We start from the raw sequence: 26,150 nt of genomic DNA on the forward strand, positions 1-26,150 counted from the left end.
AGTGAAAAATAGCTTGTTATTCATAGTTTGCCAGAATTTACTTCTATGGCCAAATAAATTATCCAGCAAGTGAAACCAAATTGCTTCCAAACCCCAGTCCTGCCCCAGGTGCTCAACTCTACCTGAAAACAAGCTTTGTTTACTCAGGAGCAGGGAACTTCTAACCAGTGGACTCTATAAACCCACAAAATCATTTGGTCTGATGCAGACTAAAGCAGCTTATTTTCATTTTTTAAAATTTATTTTTTCTTTCCTGTGGTTTTTCCCCTTTTGTTCTGATTCTTCTTTTACAACACAACAAAATAGAAATATGTTTAACATAGTTGTATCTGTATAGTCTATATCTGATTACTTACTGCCAAAAAAGAGGGGAAAGGTAAGATAGAACTCAAAATCTTACAAAAATTAATGTGACTGCCAAGGCAGTCACAAATGGAACTCAAAATTCAATAAATCTAAGAGTTTTTTAGAGATGAATTAATTAAATATTTAAACAAATACAGCAGACTAATTTTTAAGTTGATAATTTTGTATGACCCACAAATGATATTATAAATATCCAAATGACCCTTGGCAGAAAAAAAGGTTCCCTACCCTGGACTTTACATAGAACCACAAGTCTCTGAGACAGGCTCTGGAATTTCTGAAACTGCCCACACATTTCTACTGCCAGACCCCTGGAGCTGACCTACAACTGCCCACAGTCCTGTCTAAGCACAATCTGTTCTTCCTTGGTCAATACTTTGGGGATTTTCTACATTGGTGTGCAAGTTTTTGTTGGATAAACCAGGCCACATTTCCCAGTTGAGCTTAAGAAGGCCTTTTCAGAAAGAAAGAATTTAGTATAACAGCAAGTGGACTGATGTTTACATTGGAGGCTCCATCTCTGTAGTAACTTGAAGAGGTAAATTTGAAGGCTTCCCCTGTCTGTCCAGAGGGCAGATGATTCTTCATATGATTGTTCCATAAAGGTCTCCTTAGTTCTTTCCCAAGACTGAAGTAATCGCTTTTTCCCTCCTTTGCTATATCATACTTGATACCTTTCTGTATATCACCACAGGCAACTTTCTAAAGCTGTTAAGCTGCAGAAAGGAGAGAAAACTTCACTAGAGAAGATGTCACATTTTTTTATATGTTTGCAAGGCAAATGGGGTTAAATGGCTTACCCAAGGCCACACAGCTAGGTAATTATTAAGTGTCTGAGGCCTCATTTGAACTCAGGTCCTCCTGACTCCAGGGCCAGTGCTCTATCTAGTGCCACCTAGCCTCCCTGAGATAAGTCACTTTACTGAAAATTCTCTGCTAATGAATTCAAGGTTCAGTATTTAAAATTTTTGAAATTGTTAAGCAAATTAAATTAAAAGGAGGAAACAGAATATTTATATGAATATAAAATTCTTTGAAGATTTTTGAAGTCAAGATATGGTTTTCTTTCAACTCTCCCTCTCCAAATTGTGTACCTCTAGTCCCCATTATTAAATTGTAAACTTCTTGAGAGCAGAATCTGCCATAGCTATCTTTATTTGCCTGGCACCAAGCATAGTGCCTCTTAGATATAGTGGGTTGTACTTAATGCTGGTCAGCTAGGTGGCACTGTGGAGAGCATTAAAGATCTGAGTTTAAATTTAACCTCAGATGCTAGCTGTGTGACCTTGGGCAAGTCATTAAACTTCTGCCTGCCTCAGTTTCCTCACCTGTAAAATATAGATAATAATATCTTCTACCTTTCAGAGCTCTTGAGAGGATCAAATGAGATCACAGGTGTAAAGTGCTTAGCATAGTACCCATCAAATAGGAGGTACTTAATAAATGCTGAATTGAATTGTAATGGAAATTAAGGGGAAAGTTCTAATGATGATAACCGATGTTTATATAATAAGGGTTTTGGCAAATATGTATATACACACATATATATGTCCAATTACAAAAAAAGATAACATTAATTTTTTGTAAGATTTTGAGTTCTATCTTACCCTTCCCCTCTTTTTTTGGCAGTAAGTAATCAGATATAGACTATACATATACAACTATGTTAAACATATTTCTATATTGTTGTGTTGTAAAAGAAGAATCAGAACAAAAGGGGAAAAACTGCAGGAAAGAAAAAATAAATTTTAAAAAATGAAAATAATCTGCTTTAGTCTGCATTCAGACTCCATAATTCTTTCTCTGGATGTGGATGGTATTTCCATTGTAAGTCTTTAGGATTGTCTTTGATCATTGTACTGCTGAGAAATGCTAAGTCTTTCATAGGTGATTATCACACAATGTTGCTGTTAGTGTTCTGGTTCTACTCACTTCACTCAGCATCAATTCATGCAAGTCTTTCTAAGTTTTTCTGAAGTCTTTTTTTTTGGTTTTTGCAAGGCAATGGAGTTAAGTGACTTGCTCAAGGTTACACAGTTAAATAAGTTTTAAGTTTCTGAGGTCAAATTTGAACTCCTGACTCTAGGTCCAGTGCTCTATCCACTATACCACCTAGCTGCCCCCCCCACTCATGATTTCTTATAGAACAATGGTATTCTAGCATATTCATATACCACAATTTGTTCAGCCATTCCCCAATTGATGGACACCTCAATTTTCAATTCTTTGCTACTTATGTAATAATCACTTGAAAATTGACTAGCTGCGGGATCTGTATCTCAGAGAAAAAGGAGTTCTTGTTCAACCCTGAGTGAGATTTTGACTTATAATAATCTTTTGAGTTGGTAGGCAGACTGGAGTCCTTCCTGTTGGTTTTGAACAATACAGTCTGCAAGAGAACAGAATGAAAGGAAGGAATAAGGATTTTGTGAGTTAAGCAGTAGCATTAGTGAAGAAGGAAAAACTGCCAGCCCTACCTTGAATTTGAAAAGCCAATCTAGAAAGAATTGAAGGCACAGAGGCAGCAGGCAGAAGCAGAGCTAAGCTATGATAGAGAAGTGAAAGAAAGATACAGATGGCATTGTGGCAGAAAGAACTGACTGAATCTGCTGACTGGACTTGCTTCTTAAGTATCTGAGCAAAGTTCCAAAAGATCTACTCTTACTCAGTTTCTTCTCCCTATACCTCTCCCCTTCTTTTCTTGTTCACTTCTTTTACCCACATGCTTCCTCTAACCTGAGTTTGCCTTGAATGCCAAGAAGTAGAGGTTAGCTAGAAAAATACAAATTTTAAATGAGGGCTATGAGCCATCCTATCTACATATTAGGAATTTTGCTAATGGAATTCTATGCTAGCATAATTAAACTAATTCTTTTCATCTGATATAAACTCCATGAAATAGCAGAGAAAGGAACAATGTGGATTTGAGAAGACCATTACCCATGTTGTTAGGGAGGTGGAATGTAGGTGGGGTTAGCTAGGTGACCCAGTGAATAGTGTTAACCTGAAGTCAAGGAAGACTCATCTTTCTGAGTGAAAAATCTGATCTCAGACACTTACTTTCTATAGGAAAATATGTTACTTGGGCAAGGCACTTAATTGAGTTTGCCTCAATTTCCTTATCTGTAAAATGAGTTGGAGAAGGAAATGACAAACCACTGCAATATCTTGCCAAGAAAACCTCAAAGGAATCATGAAGAGTCAGACATGACCAAAACAACTGAACAAATATGTTTCCAAAGGCTAAAAGTGAATTAACATTTATCATATTAATTTCATATTATGGGTTGATTAAATCTACAGAATGTGAGAAGGAAAGAAAAGAGACATGAGTAAAATTTAGCTCTGTTCCTTTCAGAAGATAGGAGAGAGCACTTAGTGGTGCCAAATTTATATGTCAATATAAGATTTACAAAGTGTTTCACATACATTATTTAATTATTTCAACCAACATTTATTAAATACCCAGATGCACCAGATACTGAACGAAGTCCTGGGAATAGAAATACAAAATTATATATATATATATATATATATATATGCAAAATGATGTTTATATCTTCAATATAGAATGGTACTCAATAAACAGTGGAGGAAAAAATTCAGCTTAGACCTGACCACATAACCCTTATGTGAAATATAAAGAAATATGAGATCCCATTTCACCTACTCTTAGCACCATCCTCAATTCTTTCCCAATTTGATTCAAATCTGTCCTTTATATAGCTGCAAAAATGATTGTCCTAAATGAAGATCTGACTATAACACTCCCTGGAGTTCCTTACTGCTAAGAGAATCATATATAAATGCTTCTGTTTCACCTTTAAGACCCTGGCATCAACCTTTTTTTTTTTCAAAATTACTCTTTCCTGCCTCTGTCATCAACTATCTAGAATCTTTAGGAAAGTCACCCCCTAAGTCTGTTTCTTATCTAAAAGACCAGAAGATGATATCTAAAGTCTCTTCTATTACTGAGAGTCTATGATCTCTCTGGCTTCCCAGACCAATTTGGTAGTGTGGGTTAGTGAACTCTGGAGTTATAGAGGAGTTTTAACTGTTTTCTTTCCAGGAGCAGAACTCACTGGTTCAATTAATATGGACTTCATCTATGAAATCTGGGGAGTTGAAGCAGGGAGGCAGGAGAGGAGAGGTATGCAATGGGGGTAGGCATGAAATGATCTCTGAGGTCCCTTTAAGTTGAAAATCTTTGATCCTATGTTTATATAGTCAGATGAATTGTCAGGCAGATCCAAGTAACAAAAAACAATGTTTGGTCAAGGGCTACTTTTAAATATAAAACTAAACAGATGAATTTCAATCTAAGAAAGGTGAATGTACCAGATAGCAAATCTGAGCCACTTAGTCTATGGAAAGGATGGGACATATTAAAAGCAGCGCAAACATAGACAGGGAAATAATCACTTCACAATATATTATGAAAGTCAGATAATTGAGAGTATTAAGTGGCAAGGGAAATAGATCATTAATCATGGAATGAATATTTTGTATTTCCATCTGAAAAAGTATTTTTCCCCTTCCTTGCCAGATTAATGTGTCAAAAAAAAATCATAGCTCCAATTATGCCATTTTCTTGATCAAAAAATCTTCAATTGATCTCCATTTCCTAATAAGGTCCAAATTACACAGTCTTCCATTATATGACCCCAACCTATCTTTGTAATTTTGTCTCTAAATGTATCTATTCTCTACTGTACTCAATCTAATTACTGTTCCCTAAAAATGTCTTTCCCACCTTTTACATGTTTGTCATCCTGTTCTCTCATCCTGTTGAAATCTTACCCATGATTCAAAACTCATCTCAAATGTAGCTTTCACAATTTTCCTCTTTCTCCAAATTTACCCCATTCCCTTTATCTTCTGTAATAATCCAACCTCTCTTGTGGCATTTATCATATTCTACCTTGGGTTGTTATAATTGATATATCTTGTATCCTAGAAAAAGATCCTTAAGGGAAGGAAACTGTATCTTACTATTTTATCCCCGACAATGCCTAGCACATTAGTTTGGTATCTTAATAGCTCAATAAATATTGTTAAGTGAATGAATTGATACCTCTTAAATTACAAATTCCTTGAGGGCAAGTACTGACTGTTTGGTGTGTATTTGACACTAAGATCCCCATGACTTTGACCCTGTTACAAGATATGGTCTTAGCAACAGCATGTATATGTATAAGACATTTATACATATATATATATATATATATATATATATAGAGAGAGAGAGAGAGAGAGAGAGATATGTTATATCATGATTATATGTGTGCAGATAGATGAGAGACATTTTTATTTCATTTCCATAATAGGTAAATGATGAATGGATGATGGATGTATGGACATATGAAGGATCGACAGACATATAATGGATGATATGGATGGATGGATAATAGATGTATGGGTAGACAGATGGATGGATAGATATGGGTGGATGGATGGGTAGATGGATAGATATGAATGGCTGGATGGATGGGCAGATGGAGGAGGGATGATGAATGGACAAATAGCCTGCTGCAAAGATCATAACTTGGAACTCATTGTAGTTTGTGTTCTTTTTTGTTTTTAGAATCTTTGAAGATATTAGTTACAGCTCCACACTAAGATAGATCTAATTTCTCAGGACCAAAGACTCATGACCTCTTATTGATAGTTTTTTTGTGCTTGTTTTTTTGTGGGGCAATGTGGTTGTGACTTTCTCAAGGTCACACAACTAGATCAACTGATACTAGATTTGAACTCATATCCTCCTGTCTCCAGGATTAATGCCTCTATTTTCTGTGCCAGCTGTCTGCCCCAACCCTTTTATTGATGATTAGTCACAGCTTAATAAATTTTTCAGTGCATGGCAAATCTCCATCACTTGGTATAGTGAGATATACATATGTGTGTAATGTTTGTCAAATTACCAAATGAGAAAGATTCCACAGAGGTCCTCAGTTACAGCATGCATAAGTTTGATCCTAGACTGGTACTGATCCTACTTTGATTGATCCTGGACCTTTTGGACAGCTCTCAATGTGGAAAGAAATTAGTATGTTACACTAGAACTCTACTATATTAAATCTATTTTCACTCTTCTATTGTCAACTGTTTTCATTAGGGATATATCCTCACAAATAATAATTTTCAATAAGACATGTATAAGACCAAATAAATATATCCACTCAAAACAGTGAATCTTCAGAGGGAAATGTCAAGGTCTTTAGTAATGTATGGCAAATGCACTGAAAGGCCATGGGATCATAAGTTCATAAATCCATAGCTGGAAAGAACCTTAGAGATCACCAAGTCCCAATACCTCATTTTAAAATAAGGAAACTGAAGCTCAGAAACATGAAGTGATTTGCCCAGGATAACTCAGCTAGTAGGTATTTGAGCTAGAATTTGAACCCAGATCTTCTGGCTCCAAGGCCAATGCTCTTTCCATTGAATTTTAATATACCGTCATCCCAGGTTTATTTATTAAAAAACAAAAACTTCAACAACTACTGGAAATAAAAGGTAAGAATATGAAAGTACCACTCCTTATTAAAGAACTAGATATTTACCATTGGCACTATTAAAAATAAAACAAGGTGGCAGCTAGGTGGCACAATAGATAGAGCACTGACTCTGGAGTCAGGAGGATCTGAGTTCAAATCCAGCCTCAGACATTTAATAATTGCCTAGCTGTGTGACTTTGGACAAGCCACTCAACCTCTTTGCCTTAAATAAAAAAATAAAACAAGACATTCTGAATTGTTTTGATTTTTTTTTTATTTCATTGAAGATCAGCTCCAACTAGACTAATCCAGAGATCGAAAGGGGAGACAGCATTTCATGTGTTGGATCTCAACTTTTAGCATGGAAGGAATTTTTCCCTAACAGACTATATGTCATGTAAGACAGATCTTGTTCTTTCAATAATATATTTAATTAGTGTTAAAGCTTTCCTCTTCTTTGATGACTGAAATTCCAAAACAGGGTAATAGAGCAGATCTATGAATATGGAAGCCAAGAACATAAACACATACACCCAATCTATTTAAAAGACTTTATTCAATGTTATTAATATAAAACATGACCAAGTACAAGTTGTCAGTAAGAATTTGTCTTTTTGAAAATGTGTATCAAAGAAAGGGAAGAGCATCAAACCACAGACAAGGCCTTAGGTTGTGTTGTTAGGATGAAGACTGGATAGTCACATGGTGTGACTGACAAAGGTACCTCATGCTCTCTACCAGCTGCTCCCAGTGTGTCCAGGACTCCCAACATTCCAAAGGGAGAAACCTTCAGCAGGGCAGTGGTAGGGGGGAAAGGAAAAACATGAGAAACCATGCCATTCTGACAATAATTACAGCTTTCCATCTTGTTTGCAGGAAATTAAAAGATGCTGTCACCAAAAAGCATTATTCAAAATCCTTGAGTTGAATCTTAAGGATAAAGAATGTAGGGAGGAACTCTAGCTATACACTCTGCAGTGGAAAAGTTTCTTTTAAATAAAATTGTCTGATTTGATGTCCCCCTCCAGAGAAGAACACATGGCAAACCCAAGTCTCAATTTTCTTCTCTTTGGGAGAAGTGTAACAATACTCCCTATGAACTGGAGTTTAGTCCAAAGGATTAAAAAACCAAACAATCTCTTAGTGATTCATATAATACTGTTAACAAAGGACATGATCTGAGGTCTTCCCTAACTCCCTAATATTTAATGTGATTGGGATACCTTAGAGAGTTATAGGAATCTTCCCCTTAAGCCTCCATTATTCTTTCACAATACTTGTCCAAAGCAAGTAAAAAATTAGTAATAGTGCTTTATAATTATATAGTATTTTTGCTGCTTATAAAGAATTTTCATGTATAGGGCTTTTTAAAAATTGTAACAACTCTGTGAGGTGGACAAGAAGCAGTATTATGAGCCCATCTTACAAATATGAAAAATAAGGCCTTGGGAAATTAAAGAATTTGATGAAGGGCATGGCCCTTCTGACCCATGGTCAACTGATTGCCCATTCCTCTATATCTCACTATCTCTTAATAAAAACTCAAGTAATCATTTCCTGATTTCCATTCATTTAAAAATTTTTAAATTAGCTTCAAGGGGTTATGCTACTATGAATTTTTTAAAAATTTTATTTATTTTTCCAATTAAATGCAAAGGTAGTTTTCTACATTCATCCTTTAGCAAGCTTTTGGGTGGGGAATTTTTTAAACATGAAATTTTTACTAAGTTGCAAAGAAACTTAGCCCCATATTGAATATTAGAAAGGATGAAAACAGCTTAATATGTCTAAATATCAGAGCTTAAAGGAGCCACTACTCCCTCCCCTCTTAGAGAAATAGCAGTTACCTCCCCAAAAGAAATTAAATTTATCTATCAGAGTTCTCAAAAAGCTTAACTCAAAGCAAGCTTGAATCAATCTTTTTTTTAAGTTTACTTTCTAGCCATTATAAACCAGTCTCAGTTTCTTGCTGAGACGGAAATGGCTAAGTTTTCAGCCAGGCTTTGAAGAGCTTCCATTGTGAAAATAGGACCAAATAGCCAATAGGGAAGCTTACATCATCCCTCTACTGCTCTACCAAGCACACTTGGCTGAAAAAACAAGACCCTAACTTGAGAATTTTGAGGACTCCCCCCCCCATAACTCAGAAAGCTAGAATTGTATTTTTTTTTCTTTTTAAGATCAACTATACTTAAGTGTAGAAAGAACCTGTATTTGCCAAGCTCTATTCTCCCCCTCTTATACAGTGAGGAGCTTAAAATGCCAAGCCCCAAGGGGCCCAAGTGTGGTTCACAGACTTGAAGTCATTGGCTGGGCCCAACCCAACTGTTGGCCAGGATGCTATTTTGGCAGAGACTTTCTTTTAAAAAATAAAGTAGTTGCCATGTGTCTTTGGAGGGGGGGAGGGAAACAACATTCTGGGAACCATTTAATGAAGTCCTATAAAGAAAAAAAAGACCAACCCTTCCCACCCCACCCCTGTACACACCCCCTCAAATTCTAACACACACCATTCTGATATAGGAACCAAGCATTCACTGGCAAAGGCTCAGGGAAATTAAGGCTTCAGGTGAGGAGGACACAGTGAGAGGCAGTGTGTAAATCGTGCTGCATTAAAGTTTGTCCCAGGACTTGAGAGGACAGGAGATGCCAGAGGCAACAACACAGTTGCAGTATACTGCAGAGAAGGCTCTACGTGTATCTCCCCTTCCATGGGAGCCACATCTAAAATGGTAAGGTAACTGAATAGAACTGGTATTCTCCAGCAAAAGTTAGTGGTTATACAGTGAGCAAGTAAAGTCCTAGGAAGGCAGTTGCAGTCCCAGGAAGGTCACTTGCTATCACATCAGAATCCCAAAGTTCTCCACAATGGATAGCTCAGTGGTGATATATGCCTTCATTTCTGCTGATGGTGGGGAGGAATGCCTGGTGTATCCTGAGAGGAACACATAGCAAGGTGGGCTATTTGTTGAAGTAAGCAGTCTTTGAATCTTTTAGAACAGGAAAAACTTGGTTCACCAAGAAGTGTTCCACTGGGGTTCTAGGACAGCCAATCAGAACAGCCCTTTATCTAACTGACTGTCATAGTTTCCATATTCCCACCTGGATAAGGAATCACCAGGGAAACATAAGGAACATAAGAATTAACAGGTATAAAACTCAAGTAAGATGTAGCTCTGAGAAAGTTGCTAAACTAGATATGAAATAATACAAGGCTAATACAAAATTTTAAGCATGCAATTTAAAAAAACATCCATGGTATTGATCTGTTTTAGGGCAGCATGATAACAACCTTATTTTCTTTGACTTGTACCAATGCACTGGTTTTTAGGACTGACAGGAGGATCAAGGCCAGTACCAACAGTGGGCGTTGTTGATTGAGGACAAGACCATCTGAACAAGTTGGCAGTGTCTTATGAGTTATTTAAAGAGAGGTAAATCTTGACATAGTTGCTGCTGAGATGTCAGAGCCATTTTAGCCAAGGAAACCATTTTAAAGAAAAGAGTTGATCTCTTAAATAAAAAGAAGTCGTAGAAGACAATCTACTTTTGTAGTTTTTCTACATGAAATATTCACAAATAAGTATTAAGGGGTTTGGGGGGAGGGATAAGAATAAAGAGAAGAGAATTTGGTGGAACCTGAGGCAGAAAATTCTCCTACAATATTTAATCAGCTTGTAGCAGGCTTTAAGTAATGCTAATTTAAAAACTGTCATTACCAATCACCAAAAAAAAATCAAAATGTGCCTGATCTTATAACAAATGGTAACATCTAGACAAGGCAACATTGAATAGTTTGAAATCATTAAAGAAAAAAGTACACAAAAGCTTGGAAAATTGAAAGACATGGGGAAAAAATTGCCCTGTTCTTTATCCTTCTTCTCCAGCACAACACTTTGGGAAAAAAAAGTTTGGGGGTTCTTGATTTTGTTTCATTTTACCAGTTGTCCAGAAAATCAAATCCTGTCTTTAAGATGACATTACTTGTATTGAGCTGTAGGGAAAAAAAAAAGACAAGTGAGCTTTTTTTTCAAAGTGAAGCAAATTCTAAATACAGCATCTCATTTAGTATGACCCAAATGAGACTGCTTACTTCCTTCTCAGAATCTCCCTGACCTCAATTTACCCCAGCACTTAGAACTAGAAAATTAAATAAAATTAAGTACAGACTGGCTTGATTCTGCCAGCATCCAGATTCCCTCCTTTCCTCCCTAATGACATATGTGAGCACGTCAGTTTTAGAGGTTTATCCATATAAAACAGCCTAGAGGAAAGGAAAGAATGAATAAAACAGGATAGGAGGATAAGAACATGTTGAATCATCACACATGCACACACACACACACACACACACAATCTTAAAGGCATTCTTTCTGATAGCACAAATAACCTTCACAATGTGGGGAGCAAAAATGGGGAAGTTCCTTTTTTCAAAGGAAGCCAAATGACTATCTCTAAACTAACAGCATCCTTAGAGTCAAGGAAAACTCATTTGAAACAAAGGGGCTCAATTTAAAGGAATAACATGCATGTGCAAGCTATCCCAGAAGTCCCAGGTTTTTGTAAAGTTTCCCCATTCTAAACACGATCCTAGGATATTTTGGAGCCAGACTAGGCACTCCCTCCCCTTAACACTTTGAACTAGATGACTAGGAGTCAGAGAAGCATGTTTTGTCCATTACTGTCTTATTTTCAAAATCCCTTCCCATTTTCATCATTTTCCTAAATTGATGGGAATTCTCAAGGGCATAGCATGCACACAGAATACCCGTGACTAAAGAGTAATATAACAATAAATGTTCAAGTGAGTGTTGTTGACCAAAGTAGTTACTCTGGGTAGGTCTGCAGATATTTCTGGAATTTCTCTTGTATCTGCCTTCAGAGAAAGTTCATGAGCCATACAAGAATCATTCTCATCACTTCACAGTTACATCTTTAATATTTGATCAAATACAACATTATTACCTAGCTTTCTCATTCAAGAATTTATTCTTTCAAACAACATATTGTGCAAATTCTATGCAAAGCACTATCCTGGAGTACACAGTGGTAACTAGAGAGCAATGAACACCTCCTGTCCTCAAAGACCTTTCTACTCAATAGGAGAGAGAAGACATATACACAAAAAAAAAAACACAACACAAGGTAGATTATGAAAAGTGACACACAAAACCATAATACAAGAATTTAAAAGAGGGAAAAATATTCCTGTATGTGAGAGCAGAAAAAACTTCAAGACCTAACTCAAATACCATTCCCTTTATGAAGGACAGGTTGGATTTCAACAGATGAAGATGATGTAAAAAGCATCATTGGGTTTGTTTATTGGAGACCTTCAAAGGAACAGTCTCAGTCAAGTGGTAAATGCAAGAAGCCAGATGATAAGGTGTTAAGAAGTGAGTGAGTAGGAGAAATTGAAAGCCAACCAGTATAGACTTTTTTCTCCTATACCTCTTAAGAGAGCAGGATTCAAGAAGAAGAGAAAAAGGATTGATAAGGTAAGTCCCAGAAAAAACACTTCTCATTGAGATAGTAAGGAGAAAAAGAGGAGTTAAAAAAACCAGAGGAATTATGAAATGAAGAATAAAAAGCTGCTCATGCAAGTAGAGGCCCAGATAATTAGGGATTAGGGAATATGAATATAAAAGTCACATAACAAAATTTGTGACATTTACCAGTTATATTCCATAAAGTCTGAAGAGGGGAAAAAAAGCAAGGTGTTACCTAGATTTCTCCAAATGACTCATGCTACCATGTGTAGTGTAGCCAAGAGAAACAGTGGCAAGTTCTGAAGGCAATTCCAAAAGAGGAGTTCTAGAGACATTCTGGACAAGTGGCAATATTGTTGGAAATATATATGTATGTATGTATGTGTGTGTATATATATATATATATATATATATATATATATATATATATATATATATATATATATATATATGTAGTATCCTAGGGGACTAATTTCAGGGAGGCAACCCTCAAGTGGATTTATCACTCTTGATATGATTGTTTGCAAAGTGTCATTATACCTACAGTTCAGTAGGTAGGTTCTCTCACTCCAGGACCATCATCACGATGTAACCTTGGATTCTTTAGATTTGGACAGTGGCAGCATAAGTTCTAATATATCCTACCAAGCCAGAAACACCAAGTACTGGACTAGAGTTCAAAAATCAATCAAGTTCAGTTTGGAAGATGGAATCCTTAAAACTTTGGTCCCCTTCTAATGAATATTTCTGATGATGAAAACCCATGAAGGTGAGGACATACTGTGATTTATCTTGGTAGATCAATACCTACAGGGGTCAATTCATGGTCCCCTTCTAATGAATATTTCTGATGATGAAAACCCATGAAGGTGAGGACACACTGTGATTTATCTTGGTAGATCGATACCTACAGGGGTCAATTCAATTTACATTTATATACTACTGAAACAGGGCGGTTATATGGTATAGCAGATAGAGTGGTAGATTTGGAGTCAGGCAGACTCCTCTTCCCAAGTTCAAATCTGTCCTTTGATACTTAAACTAGCTGTGTTGTCCTGGGAAAGTGATTTAAGCTGATCACCAAATTGAGTCAAGCCAGTGCCCTGTTTACCCCTTCATCTCTAGGTAAGTTCCTTCCCTCCTTTTTAATATTGCTTCCTCCCTCCTATTATGAAACTTCACTTTACCCAATGTAATGATTCCAGTGTTTCCCAACATGCATATTGTGGCAACATTCCACTGTTCTAATATTCTTGGAAATGAACCAGAAGTTCTATATAAGTGAATTTTTTTCAGTTAATTTATTATACTTTTAAGCATCTTTTTTTTTTTTTAAATGAAGCATTTAAAATAGAACTAGAAGAGATCTGAAAGATCATCTGGTCTAACTCCATCATTTCACAGTGAGGACATTGGAACTCAGAAAGGCTACTTACCTAAGTAAAAGTCACATAGGAGGTAAGGGACGAAGCTGAGATTCTAGCCCAGCTCCCAAGACTGACCAGTATATCTAGAACAGTGCCTGGCAAATAGTAAGAACTTAATAAATTGAATGTGGCCACCAAAAGGACTAATAATATAATTTAAAGCTATACAAATCAAAGTTTTGTATCTAGAGAAAAGGTCTAGGCACAATGCACTACTTTTTTATGGTTTTTGTAAGGTAATAGGGTTAAGTGACTTGACATTAAGTGTCTAAGACGAGATTTGAACTCAGATCCTCCTGACTTCAGGGTCGGTGCTCTATCCACTGTACTACTTAGCTGCTCCACCACATTATTTTTAAAGTCTGCTGAACTGAATGAATTTAAGTATAGTGTATTCGGTTGCCACTATGTGGGTCAGATCATATCTGGAGGATTATGCTTGCCTCTTGGCATTACATTTTTAGAGAGACATTGAGAAATTAGTGTGTGTCCACAAGAGGACACAAAGAAAGTGATAAGTCTGGAAACAATGTGATATGAGGAGTTACTGTATTAACTATAACTATTTAGTTATTAGGTATAGTTTATAGCTATTCTAATAGTTTATAGATAGTTTATATATTATTATGGTTTATAGATGAGAAGATGTGAGTGGAAGAGGAAAGAAGGAGTACATAATAGCTCTCTTCAAATATTTACAAAGTTCTGATGAGGTAGAGAAATTACATGTATTATTTTTAATTCTGGAAGGCAGAATCAGGACAAATGAACAGAAGTCACAGGAGATATAGTTTGGCTCAATATAAGAAGAACATTTTTTCTCCCTCATTACATTCTGAACTCCCCTAGAGCAGGGATTTTCTTTTGTCATTTTTTTGTATGCCCATGCTTAGCATAATGTCTGGCACATAATTAAATGCTAACAAATGGTTACTGACTGTTGGGCTAATAGAATTGAGTCTGTCAAAAAGCAGAATACCCAGTGAAGGGGTGAGTTCTCCATCACTAGAAGTATTAAGGCAAAAGCTGGATACCCACCTATGAAGTATGGTGTAAAGGGTATTTTATGAGTCGTTTCTCTACCTTGTTGATTCAGAAGAAAGTAGTCAAGAGAAGAAAATTATGGATTTGTAAGCTGTACCAACTAGAAAGATATATGATGAATTGAAAATAACAGAAGAGGTCTCATAGGAAAACAGAAGCAATGCACACTGTCAAGATAGTATTTTGTTTTGTTGTTTTCTCAACAGAGTCCAGAGCACTTGACACTGTTGACCAAGAGCATTGTCAGTTCTATTCAACATATGGAGGAACGACAAGACCAGTAATCCAAGTCACCCAGCAAATTAACAGTGGGGACAGCCAGGAATAGCATTCTGGGCTCTGCCCCTAAACCATACAGCCTCACCCTAATTGCCACATGATCCCATGGTGGAGCTTTCATGTGGCTTTTTCAAAGTTTAGCAGTTACTGAGCGGAATGACATGGAACAAAATGATCTGACTACCCTCTCTTGGAATTTAAGAGGTGCTCAGAATAAATGGCATAACTATCATTCCTCTTCAGTTTCCAGTTAAGCAGGTTTTCAACTTCCTCTCCCTTTTCCACTTTCTGGGATGATGGATCCAAATAATTGATAAGCAAAACAATTATCAAAAGTAAAAAAAAAAAATGAAATTCTGGGCTGGAATAACAGTCCAGAGAACATGAAGTAAAAATCCCATTGACTCTGCCTTAGTCAGACTAATCTGAGATATTGTGTCCAGTTATACCTGCCATGTTTTGGGAAGGACATTGATAAACTGGAAAACATTCAGAAAAAGATGACCAGGAGAGCAAAGGGGCTTAAGGTCATGAGGATGGATTGAAAAAACTGAGGATGTTTTGTTTGGAAAAGAGAAGACTGTGAGGAAAGATATGTTTTTAAGCATTTCTAAAGGATTGTTATGTAGAAAAGAGATTAGCCATGGGTGGGGGCATGTCTGTTATTTCTGTTACAGGGCAGGCAAGAGCTCTCTTGAGTTTTTGTGGTCTGAGTTGTAGTAGCACTAAAGTTAAAGTGTGTTGGTACCAAGGCCAGAACTAATAATGGTAAACTCCTTGGAATGGAGGCCACTAGGCTGCCTACATTGAGATAAGCTGACCCATGTTGAAAACAGAATAGGTCAAAATTTCAATGCCAAATTGGCAATGGGGTAGGGAGAGACCACTATGTTCTCAGCTTGGGTATGAGAGGGAGACCAACACCAAAAAAATGAGGGAAAGGAAAAGGGATCCAACTTTTTCTGCCTAACTCCAGAGGAGACAACTAGTAACTGAACAAATGTTATATAGGGGGACTCTGATCTAAGCAATTATTTGCTAAGAATAAGATTTATCCCAAAGTGGAAAGGGCAGCCTTAGGAAGTAACGGACCTCAACCCTCTTTCACTAGAGGTCTTTAAGCAGGGTTTGGAAGGCTACTCGTCAGGTACAAAGCAGGAAGGTTCTTACTGAGAGATAGATTGCATCAAATGACTTCTAAGGAGCCTTTCAATGAGGAGATTTTGTAAAGAAAATCATAGATATCTCTAAAAAAAATGTTAATTGAAGAAAAGTATGATTCCTTAGGAGCTCTTCTCAAGAGTAGCTCAATGCTGTAAAAATAAAATTCTGAAGTGACCATGCTCAATGTTACTACTTTGTCCCTTGCAGAACAATGCTTCTTACTAAGTGGACCACAACTTCCAGTTTGCTGTGGCTAAAAGTTCTAGTCTCCTCCATTTACAGCTTTAGCTTCTTAAGAAATGCAAAGCAACTGGGAAAGTAGAGTTGTTCTCTCTCTCTCTCTCTCTCTCTCTCTCTCTCTCTCTCTCTCTCTCTCTCTCTCTCTCTCTCTCTCCAAAAGCAATGATCCTTGATTGTTTTTGCTCTTTCTTCCTTCCCCTGTAGAACCATCTATTTCTCCCAAGTCCTTCCTTTGCTTCTCTTCCTTTCAGTAAAAGTCTTTCTTTCCCCTTACCCTGGAAAGACTCCTTTGAGATATCTAAGTTCCAGATAAATGTTAACATTCTTATTTCACTGTCTTCACCAGACTGCTCACAAAAAACAATACTTAATTCATGCCTACAATGTACATTGCATAAAATTAAACTTCATTTGCCTCCATTTTTATTTCTGCCTTCTCTACAGCATACCATTATGGATTGAACACATGCAGCCCGATGGCCTCGTTTAGTGTCTAGCACAGAGCTGTACTCTTGTCAAACTTATCACCTTCCTTTGCTTCTACATCAATAAATAACCCCTCCTTACCCAATGGTCTACACAGAATCTCCCCAGGAAACAGGCATTGGGAATGCCCGTTTTAAGGAGGGACTACCCAGTTAACCTTAATAGATTTAACTAGTGGTAAAATCTGAGGGAGGAGTCCAGCTCTCCTAAACCCTAGCCTGATCCTATTGTTTTGTTGCCTTTGTTAAAAACAGAACAGATCTGTGTGTATATGTGTGTGTGTTAATATATGTGCATGTCAATGAGTGAAGGAAGAGACAGTGAGAGAGATCATCTAACCTGTGTAGGCTTGGACTCTGAGATTAAAGCATCTTCTGTATCCTCCATTTTTGTGCCAGAGGAGGACAGCTTCACCACGGGTTCAGAGAAGAAGCCATCATCCAGCAAGCTGACTGAAGACTGGCCAGACCGGGCCCTTTCCTTCTCAGCATTCAGGTTGGAGAATGTAAATTTCTCTTGCCAAGGGCCATTGGATCTTTCCCCTTTGGTCATCTCTCTGTCCTTCGGGACTGATTCTTGCCGGTAATGGCCTGGGGGAACCTTTTCCCCTTTCTCCATGGACTTTATCTGGCTAGGGGTCAGTGACTGGAAATCCGACTCTTGTCCTTCCACTCGAGAGCGCTCTGCATTTATCTTCCAGAAAGAGGATTCCTCCTCCTTCCAGATGGATCCTAGACCATCCATGCTTGATGTTTTGTTTCCCTGAGAGGATTTGGGGGCCTGGGCACCCTGAGAGACTTTGGACAGTTGCCTTGGTTCATTCTGGGTTGTGCCACTTGGCTCTTGGATGGACAAAGAGGCAATGCTGAAATCCATCTGACTCTAAGAAAAGAAACATAGAAAAGGAGGGAAAAAAACAACAACAAAATACAATGAAACCTTGTCAGCAAGACAAGCAACAGATTGATTAATCCAACATTCACATCCAGCCCTCCCTCAGCCCTTCCTTCACTGACCTGGTCAATATCCTCTGTATACTTGTTCCTTTTGGCAAAATGATGTACTCTTTGCCAGAAAAGTACATTGTATTGGGTGTTTTACCTTAACTATTTTTATTTATTACAAGAGAGGATTCAATTCTAGGATAAGGGTGGAATTTCCAGAGTTGACTATGTAGATAGCCCAATAGTAAAATTCATTTTAAAAAAAAAAATATTTATCCTTTACATGACCTGCCCTAATGAATATTAAAAGATAAGATTACTTTAAAAAGCAAAACAGTAAAGATTCTAAAAAACAGATAGTAAATTATATCTTGCACTTATCAAGAAAAAGGAGGGGGTTCAGCAGGACAAACTATAGTCTATATTGTCAGACAAGATCACTGTATTGGGTGTTTTAACTGTTTTCCTTTGTTACTAAGGAGAATTTAATTACAGGGTGAGTGATGGAGGTAGGGATTTCCAGAAATGACTGTGAATTTTTTTAAAAAGTACCAATAAAACTTTAAAGGTCTGTATAATAAAAGAGGTTACTAGGAAGCAGTGATCAACCCAGGAATACTATCCAGGTATAGGTTTAGATAGGAAGACTGATGTCACATAGCACTTATTTAGTTCAAAATTCTTCCTCTTCTGGAAGCGTAATATTCTCATAATCCTCATCATCATCTCCTTCAATTGGAAAAATCCCTGTGTGAATTCATCCGCATTGCTAAGTAGCAGATGTCAGTTTTAAATATCTGAAGTAACTAGACTATTTCCTTGAATCCTTTTGGCCACCTCATAGTACATATGGAGCCTGTGACAGAAACAGGACCTATCAGGGTCTCTCCCCTCTTCCTCCAATCCAAATTAGGCTAGAAATTCCCTAAAAGATGAAAACATCTGGTGATGGGAAGAAGGGAGATGAAAAGTGCATGTCCCTTGAGGCAGCTGCCCTGGCAGTACTCTCTGGCTGTATTGACATCTGATCACCCAAGACCACATAAAGTCCCACCACATGGAGACAAAGCCCTTCAGACTCAGTGGAAGTTTCAAGACAGTGAGATATACTCTCTGCCTTGCTGGCCAGGTGAGTGATTTCATGTTTTGCAGAGCAAATATGTTTCCATAAGAATCAAGGTATATTAGGGACCTGAGCTTAGAGCAAAATGTTACTGCATCCTTTTCTATGTTTTACTAAGTAGATCTCTTTTTGGTAACTGTTCAGTTACTCTACAAGTGCTTTACTTCATCCCAACATCAAACCTGAACCAATAGCTCTGAACTGGGCCCATTCCTAACCGAGCTCCAGATCTACCTAGAGACACTGGTGAATTCTGTAGACTGTTTCTTACAACAGAGGAGAGATTTGTTATGAAGTCAAGTCCTTCAATCCCTTCCATCTTCACAACATCAGGGGTAGAATAAAAACCCAGGACTCCCAACATCTAGTTCCCTGACCTTACCAAACTCTTCTTTCCTCCAGAGTCATCAGAGTCCAATGGCAAGACAAAAGTCAAGGCAACTGGTAATGACCCAGGATGCAAACAGATCTCTGAGCAGTGCAATCTAACAAACTGATAATAATAACTGCTTAAAATAATAATAGTAGTAGCATTTATATATCACTTTAAATTTATCAAAGTAATTTCGTTTGTCCTTTACATCAACCCTAAAATTTATTTAGGTGCTATTTTTATACTCCCCCAAACAAGCTGAGACAGCTTAGATAACTTACCCAGGGCCAGATAAGTCATATCTGAGTTAGGATTTGAACTCAGGTCTTCCTACCTCCAAGTAACACCTAGCTGCCCATTTATACCTAGCAAAGCTCCCTCCACCCTCCTGGTTCATTGACTAACATTCTCTCCTCAAATTGCTCCTCCTCACTTGATAGTGATTCATGATCAGTGTGTGCCCCTTCACTCCCTCTATTTCCAAGCCCTGGTCAGAGGAAAAAGCAGGTAGGTTGCAGAGGCAGAGAACAGAATGGCAAACAAGTCCAGTTCCCCTCCCTCATTATTTTAAGAAGGGCAAACAATGGGGTTCTACTTGCTCCAGCTGGTTCCAATACAAGTCTCAAAGTGGAAGCTCTTTTCTCTTTCCCCTTGTCTCCATCTCTTCTCTGTCAGTTCTCACTAAGGTGGCAGGGCAGCCCTACCGAGGCCAGAAGGGTCACATACTTTGGAAAAGTCCAGAAGACCAGATTGTTGCCAATCTCTCCACCTTAGGGGTTTTCCTTAGGTACCTAGTTAGAGATCCCCATCCATAGTTCAGGAAGTAAAGTGAACGGATGAGGAAGAACTGAAGAGTTTAAACTTGAGTAATACATGGTCAGACAATTCCAAAGAAAAATCATCCCCATTCCTATAAAAAGTAAAGTCTAGAAAGACACAAAAATAGCTTTATCTTCCACCATTCAGAACTTCAAATCCCAGGCTATACAGGTTCACAGTGATAAAATCATCATAAATGTCACAATTATAGATCATCATGGATCTTGGGGTGGAAATGGATCTCAGAGAACATTTAATCTAACTTCCTCATTTTATAATGAAAGAAACTGAGGCTCTGGGAGGTTGTGGTTTGCCCAAAAAGTCTTACAACTTCCAATCGTTGGAAATGGGATTTGCATCCAAGTCCTCAGGCTCCAGGGTACCTAGGTGGCACAGTGGATAGCATATGAAGCCTGGAGTCGAGAAGATTCATCTTTCTGAGTTGAAATCTGGTCTCATTCATTTACTAACTGTGTGATCTTGAGCAAGTCAATTAATCCCATTTGCCTCATTTTCTTCATCTGTGAAAATGAGTTGGAAAAGGAAATGATAAATTATTCCAGTATCTTTACCACAAATACCCCAAATGGGGTCACCAAGAGTCAGACATGACTAAAAAACAATAGAGAGGTCTGACTCCTGAGCCAACATCCTTTTTATCATTATCAAGATGCAAACACACTGGACACGACGTAACTTTTAATAATATAGGGTCTTACACACAATAGGTACTGTGTTTACTTGATGTAATTTTTAAACTTTTATTCACTAAGTGAACCATCCCATATCTCATGCACATGCATATTTAAAGCTACCACAAATATTATTCAGGGACACTGTCAACACAGAGATGATGGTTTCTTTAAATAAGTACACCAGTTAAAAATAGCTCGGAAGTAGGGCCCCAAGATTTTTGGGAATGAGTTTGACTTTGATCTGGAAATTGTAATGCAGAGGAGCTCCAAACTGATGCTATGTCAAGTTGGGGGGTGCTGCCTTTTTAGGACCAGCAGCTTACTCCGAACAGAAATCTTTCTTTAGATGCTTCTGTCATGCAGACAAACATTCCAGAAGAGAACCTCTGACCTTAAAGTAAGTATTCCAGCCGATAGGGAAGGAAGGCAAGAGAGGGGAGGTAGGGGGAAAAAGAGTATCACACCAGTACCAAATTAGGTCATCACCATGATACAGAAGCATTTAAGCAGCATCTAATAATCTTATACTAAACTGTTTCAGTACTCTTTCAGGCATAACTACATGAACACAGAGACTCAGAGAATCCTTGCAAACTAGGAGACTAAGAGACCTAATTCAACTGCCTCTCCCCTCCATTTTTTCTGAAAGAAAAGCTGAGACCTAGACAAAGTTAGAGCCCAAGGTTACAGTTCTTGTCTTACTACATTGGAGATATAGTAGGGTATCAGGGTCAGCACCAAGATTCCCAAAAGAAAAGATTATACAGGGGAGGATTTTTTTTTTTAAATGGGTCTCTAAGGATATTGTTTCAAGAACATTAATTCTGCCCTCCCCCCCACCTCCAGAAGCAGAATGGGAGAGAAGAAAAAGAGACAGACCAAAAGAGGACAGAAGCTATCATCAGTTCAACCTAAGCATCCCTAGACTCTTCCATATAACTGACCCTTAACTAAACCCTAGTGTCCTTTTCAACAATGTGTGCCATTTTAACCTCCTCACAAAAACAAATATGATACAAAGACCACACCCTCGTTTCGCTAGTGGCTAGAAACAAAGAAGGACATTTAATATGACTTCCCTGGTTTTTGTTTTATTCATCACTGTTCAAGGACAGACAGTACTCCAAAAAATTTTCTACATATTTAGTCTCTCAGTTCTGCAAGTAGCAAAACTCATTATCCCTGACTTGTCTCAAAGGAGCAAAACACCTCTTACACATGTGAATAAGGAGCTTTGAGATTCATCTATTCCATTCTTGAGCTAGAAAGGATTACAGAATAATAGGAACTATCTATCTAAGTGAATAGAATTGTTAGTATCGAGTGCCCAAAACAGACAGGCACCCCCATTGCTATCGGACACTAGTCTATGCCTCCTCAAAACAGATAATTTCTGATCTGATTCTCTCCCCAAAGGATTGCAGATCGGTAACCCCTAGATTCAGTGCCTATTTCTTCCCAGTGCCCAAGAAAAGAACTGCTAGAAATTGATAATAACAAATTATAATAATAGCTGGCATTTATAGAGTACTTTTAATGGTTACAAAGCAATTTTATATATCATCTCTTTTGAGCCCTAAATAGTCCAGGAAGTAGGTACTTGACTTGTTCATGGTCACAAAGCCAGTAAGTGCTGAGAATAGATATTGGCGAAATCCAAGGACAATGCTCTTCCCACAACACGATGCTACCACTCAGAGGGTGATAAATACCCCTTTCCAAATATCCCTTTTTTGAAGAGAGCTATGGTGTTAGCTGTCTCTAGTGTGTGTATATGGACAGCAGAAGAATTTTCTCAAACAACACTACAAGGAATAAGGGGGAGCACATTGTGGAAATCTGGTCCAGGCTGCTGAGGATCAGGGACACCTATGACTAGGGAAGGATGTGAATGTGAATGTATAAAGGAATGCAATGGCAGATTTTCTTTTTCCTCTACATAAAGGTGAGGAACCTTTTTCTCCTGACAAGGGCCAAAATTAATTTGGTCAAACATTTAATTAATTCAGTCCTAAAAAAACTCCTAGATTTATTGAACTTTGAGTCTCACCCGTGGTTGCCTTGGCAGCACCAGACCAAATGATTTCATGGGTCTTATACGGCCCTCAGACCATTTGTTCCCTGCCCCTGCTCTACCCCATCATATGCAAACATTAGTCAATCTATGCAGGGGACTTAATTTACCGGGATGAAAATCAATCAATAAGCATATATTGTATCAAGCACTGTGATAAGCATTGAAAATACAAAGCAAAACAAAAAAGACAGTCCCTCATCTCAAGGATCTCACAACCAAAAGGGGGAGAGAACATGCAAACTATAATGTAAAAACAAGGAATATCCTGGATAAATCAGAAATAGTTTTCAGAGAGAAGGAACTAGCATTAAGGGGAATCAGGAAAAGCTTCTTGTAGCTGGGACTTGATGGAAGTCAAGAGGTAAAGTCTTGAAAAAAGAGTTTTTCAGGCTTAGAGGCCAGCAAAAATGATCAGTGTGGAGCTGGAATTTCTTGGTCAAGAAAGAATAAGGAGGCCAGCGACACTGGATCATAATGTACTTGGCAGAGGGAAGGGAGGAGGACATAAGTATGGTGTAAAAAGACAGGAAATGTCAGAAGATTTGAATGCCAAACAAAGCATTTTATAGGAACACTAATCTATAGAGGACTTTGAATGCCAGAGGAATATGAACTGTATTCAAGAGGCAATAGGAGGTCACTGAACATTTCTGAGCAAAAAAATGAAAAAAGCAGATATGCATTTAATGTATAATAATTTAATAATGTTAGGAAGGATGCATAGTAACTAGAGGCAAGAAAGGCTACTGGGCTACTGTTATGAGATTATTCACAAACTGCAAAAGCCCCTGGTGACACAGAGAATTGGGCTTGAAGTGATTTCAATTAATATTTATTAAGCACCTACTATAGATCAAGGATTTTGGTAAGTGTTAGCACTACAAAACGAGGCAAAAGACAGTCCCTGCTCTCAGGGAGTTTACAATCTAATGGGGGAGACAAAAATGCAAACAAAGCAAGGTATATAAAGGATAAATAGGAAATAATTGAAAGAATCAGGAAAAACGAAGTTCAAATCCAGCTTCAGACAAATAACCTAGCTCTGTGATCTGGGTAAGTCATTTAATCTCTGCCCTGGTTTCCTAGACTGTAAATGGGAATTATAATAGCACCAACATCCTAGATTTGTGAGTATTAAATGAGATAATATCTCTATGGGATTTAGCACAGTACTATAGGTACATCACTGTGTAGTAAACACTTAATGCTTGTTTTCTTCCTTTCTTCCTTCCTTCCTTTCTTCCTTCCTTCCTTAATCACTTCTCCACAAAGCACCAGGGCAAGATAATAAGATCAGGATAATAAGATTTAGAGTCAGAAGAGACCTTTAGAGGCCATCTAATCCAACCCCTTCATTTTAAAAATGAGGAAAGTGAAGCAAAGAGACATTAAATGATATAGCCGCAGGTTCATCCAGTCAGCTTCCTGACTCTTGATTCAGTGTCCTATACATTGTACCACATAGCCTCTGTTATCCAACAATCATTTTCCAGATAACACAGCACTTGTATCTAGTGGGTACTTACTTGAGTCAAATGAAGGATGATGAAGAAATAGGTTACATGAGAGCAAATACACCAATCATTAGTTCACTCACTGGGGCATATTGCCAAACACTTGATATACATCAGAGTCTATTATAAGGCATTTTCTATGATACAGGCAATAGAATGCCACCAAGCTCCTAGGTTAAACTGAGACAGGATGTGCATGGTGAGGATTCAAGCCTCCCAGGCCAACACTTGGGATATAATCTCACCATGTGGGGAACCAGGTCTCAGCTGGCAATGTCTATTTTAAAAACAGAAAGACCACAATGAACCCAGGACCTATTTTTATGCCCTATTCACAGGAGAAGAATGTGTAGTATTTCAGTAAAACAGATGAGTGCAAGCAGCCAAAACTAATTGTTTCACTTGGCAGCCTCCAGCAAATCTAAATTGTTGAGAAAGAGACTGCAGAAACACTGTCAGAACACAAGATAGTTCATTTGAGCAAAACCTAATAAATTAACAAACCAAACAATTAAAGCTCCATTTATTCTAAGGAAAAGGAAAGGTAATGAAAGATAGCTCAGAGAAAACTATGAACTTTTGATTTTAGTGAAAAAGAAGCAATACAGGAGAAATGTCACAATTTGGACACTGAGGAAGGGGCTCCAAAGTTAAAAATCTTTGCTTTGTCACTGGCACATGGAACAGTTCTGGATGGAATAATGAAGCTCTGTATATGGGCAATGGGATATGGAGAAGAAAATGAAGAAATCATCAAAAATTAAAAGATTCCACACATACATCAATGAGTTTATTTACTTATATATTTATTGTTTTTGGAATTTTCCAAAACAATGGGATTAAGTTATTTGTCCAAAGTCACATGACTAAGAAATTATTAAGTATCTGAAATCAAATTTGAATTCAGGTCCTCCTGACTCTAGGGTCAATGCTCTGTCCACTGCACCACCTGCCTGCCCCTCAATGAGCTAATTTAAAACAATATCTCAAGTGCGTTTTAAGAATCCAAGACTCACAAATTTAAGACCTTGAAGGCCTTTAGAAATTGTCTCTTGCCCAACCTTCTGATTTCACAGATGAGGAAAAATGAGGCCAAAAGTAGTTTGCCAAGTTTTAAAGATCAAGAAGTAATAAGTAGCATGTGGATTAATCACAAAAAATAAACATGTGTCCAAGCTCTAAAGGGGATTTGAGAAATCCTTTAAAGAAGACTTCTTTAAAAATCTAGATCATGTTAAAGGACTATCTCTTTTAACCCTCCATAGGCAAGTTGTAGTCTTTCTTTTTAGTTAGCCTTATTTGATTGTTTTTAATGTATACAAAGATGACTTCCCCTATATTTGAGGTCTAGGCTGAGGAGGTCTGGTACAGTTTTGTTGGGCAATATAACCAAGTCTTTTGTTTCCTTGGTCATTTTCTCTTTCCCTCACCACATTATCCACTCTTAAATCCTAAAATGAGATACAAAAGCTTCAGACTAAACACCTCCAGTCCCCATACCCTTACACTGGTACAGAATGTCACAGATACAGATGAGACAAGTGGCCTCCTAATGTAGGGAACTATCCCTTAGGGGTTTTTAGAAATTAGAAGGCTCAATGTGCCCTTGG

General features: G+C 37.7%; 1 protein-coding gene across 1 annotated transcript in view; it reads right to left on the reverse strand.

The window, feature by feature from the left end:
- Positions 1-9,958: 9,958 nt before the first annotated feature.
- Positions 9,959-26,150, reverse strand: part of C2H1orf198 (chromosome 2 C1orf198 homolog) — a 42,224-nt gene continuing 26,032 nt past the window's right edge. Inside the window, exons 3-4 of the mRNA XM_074223041.1 lie at positions 17,335-17,877; positions 9,959-10,860 (exon numbers count right to left, since the gene is read on the reverse strand). Coding sequence (XP_074079142.1) covers positions 10,804-10,860; positions 17,335-17,877 — 600 coding nt within the window. The 3' untranslated portion in view covers positions 9,959-10,803. The remainder of the gene's footprint in view (positions 10,861-17,334; positions 17,878-26,150) is intronic.

This window comes from Macrotis lagotis, chromosome 2, assembly GCF_037893015.1.
Source record: "Macrotis lagotis isolate mMagLag1 chromosome 2, bilby.v1.9.chrom.fasta, whole genome shotgun sequence".
Lineage (NCBI taxonomy): Eukaryota > Metazoa > Chordata > Mammalia > Peramelemorphia > Peramelidae > Macrotis > Macrotis lagotis.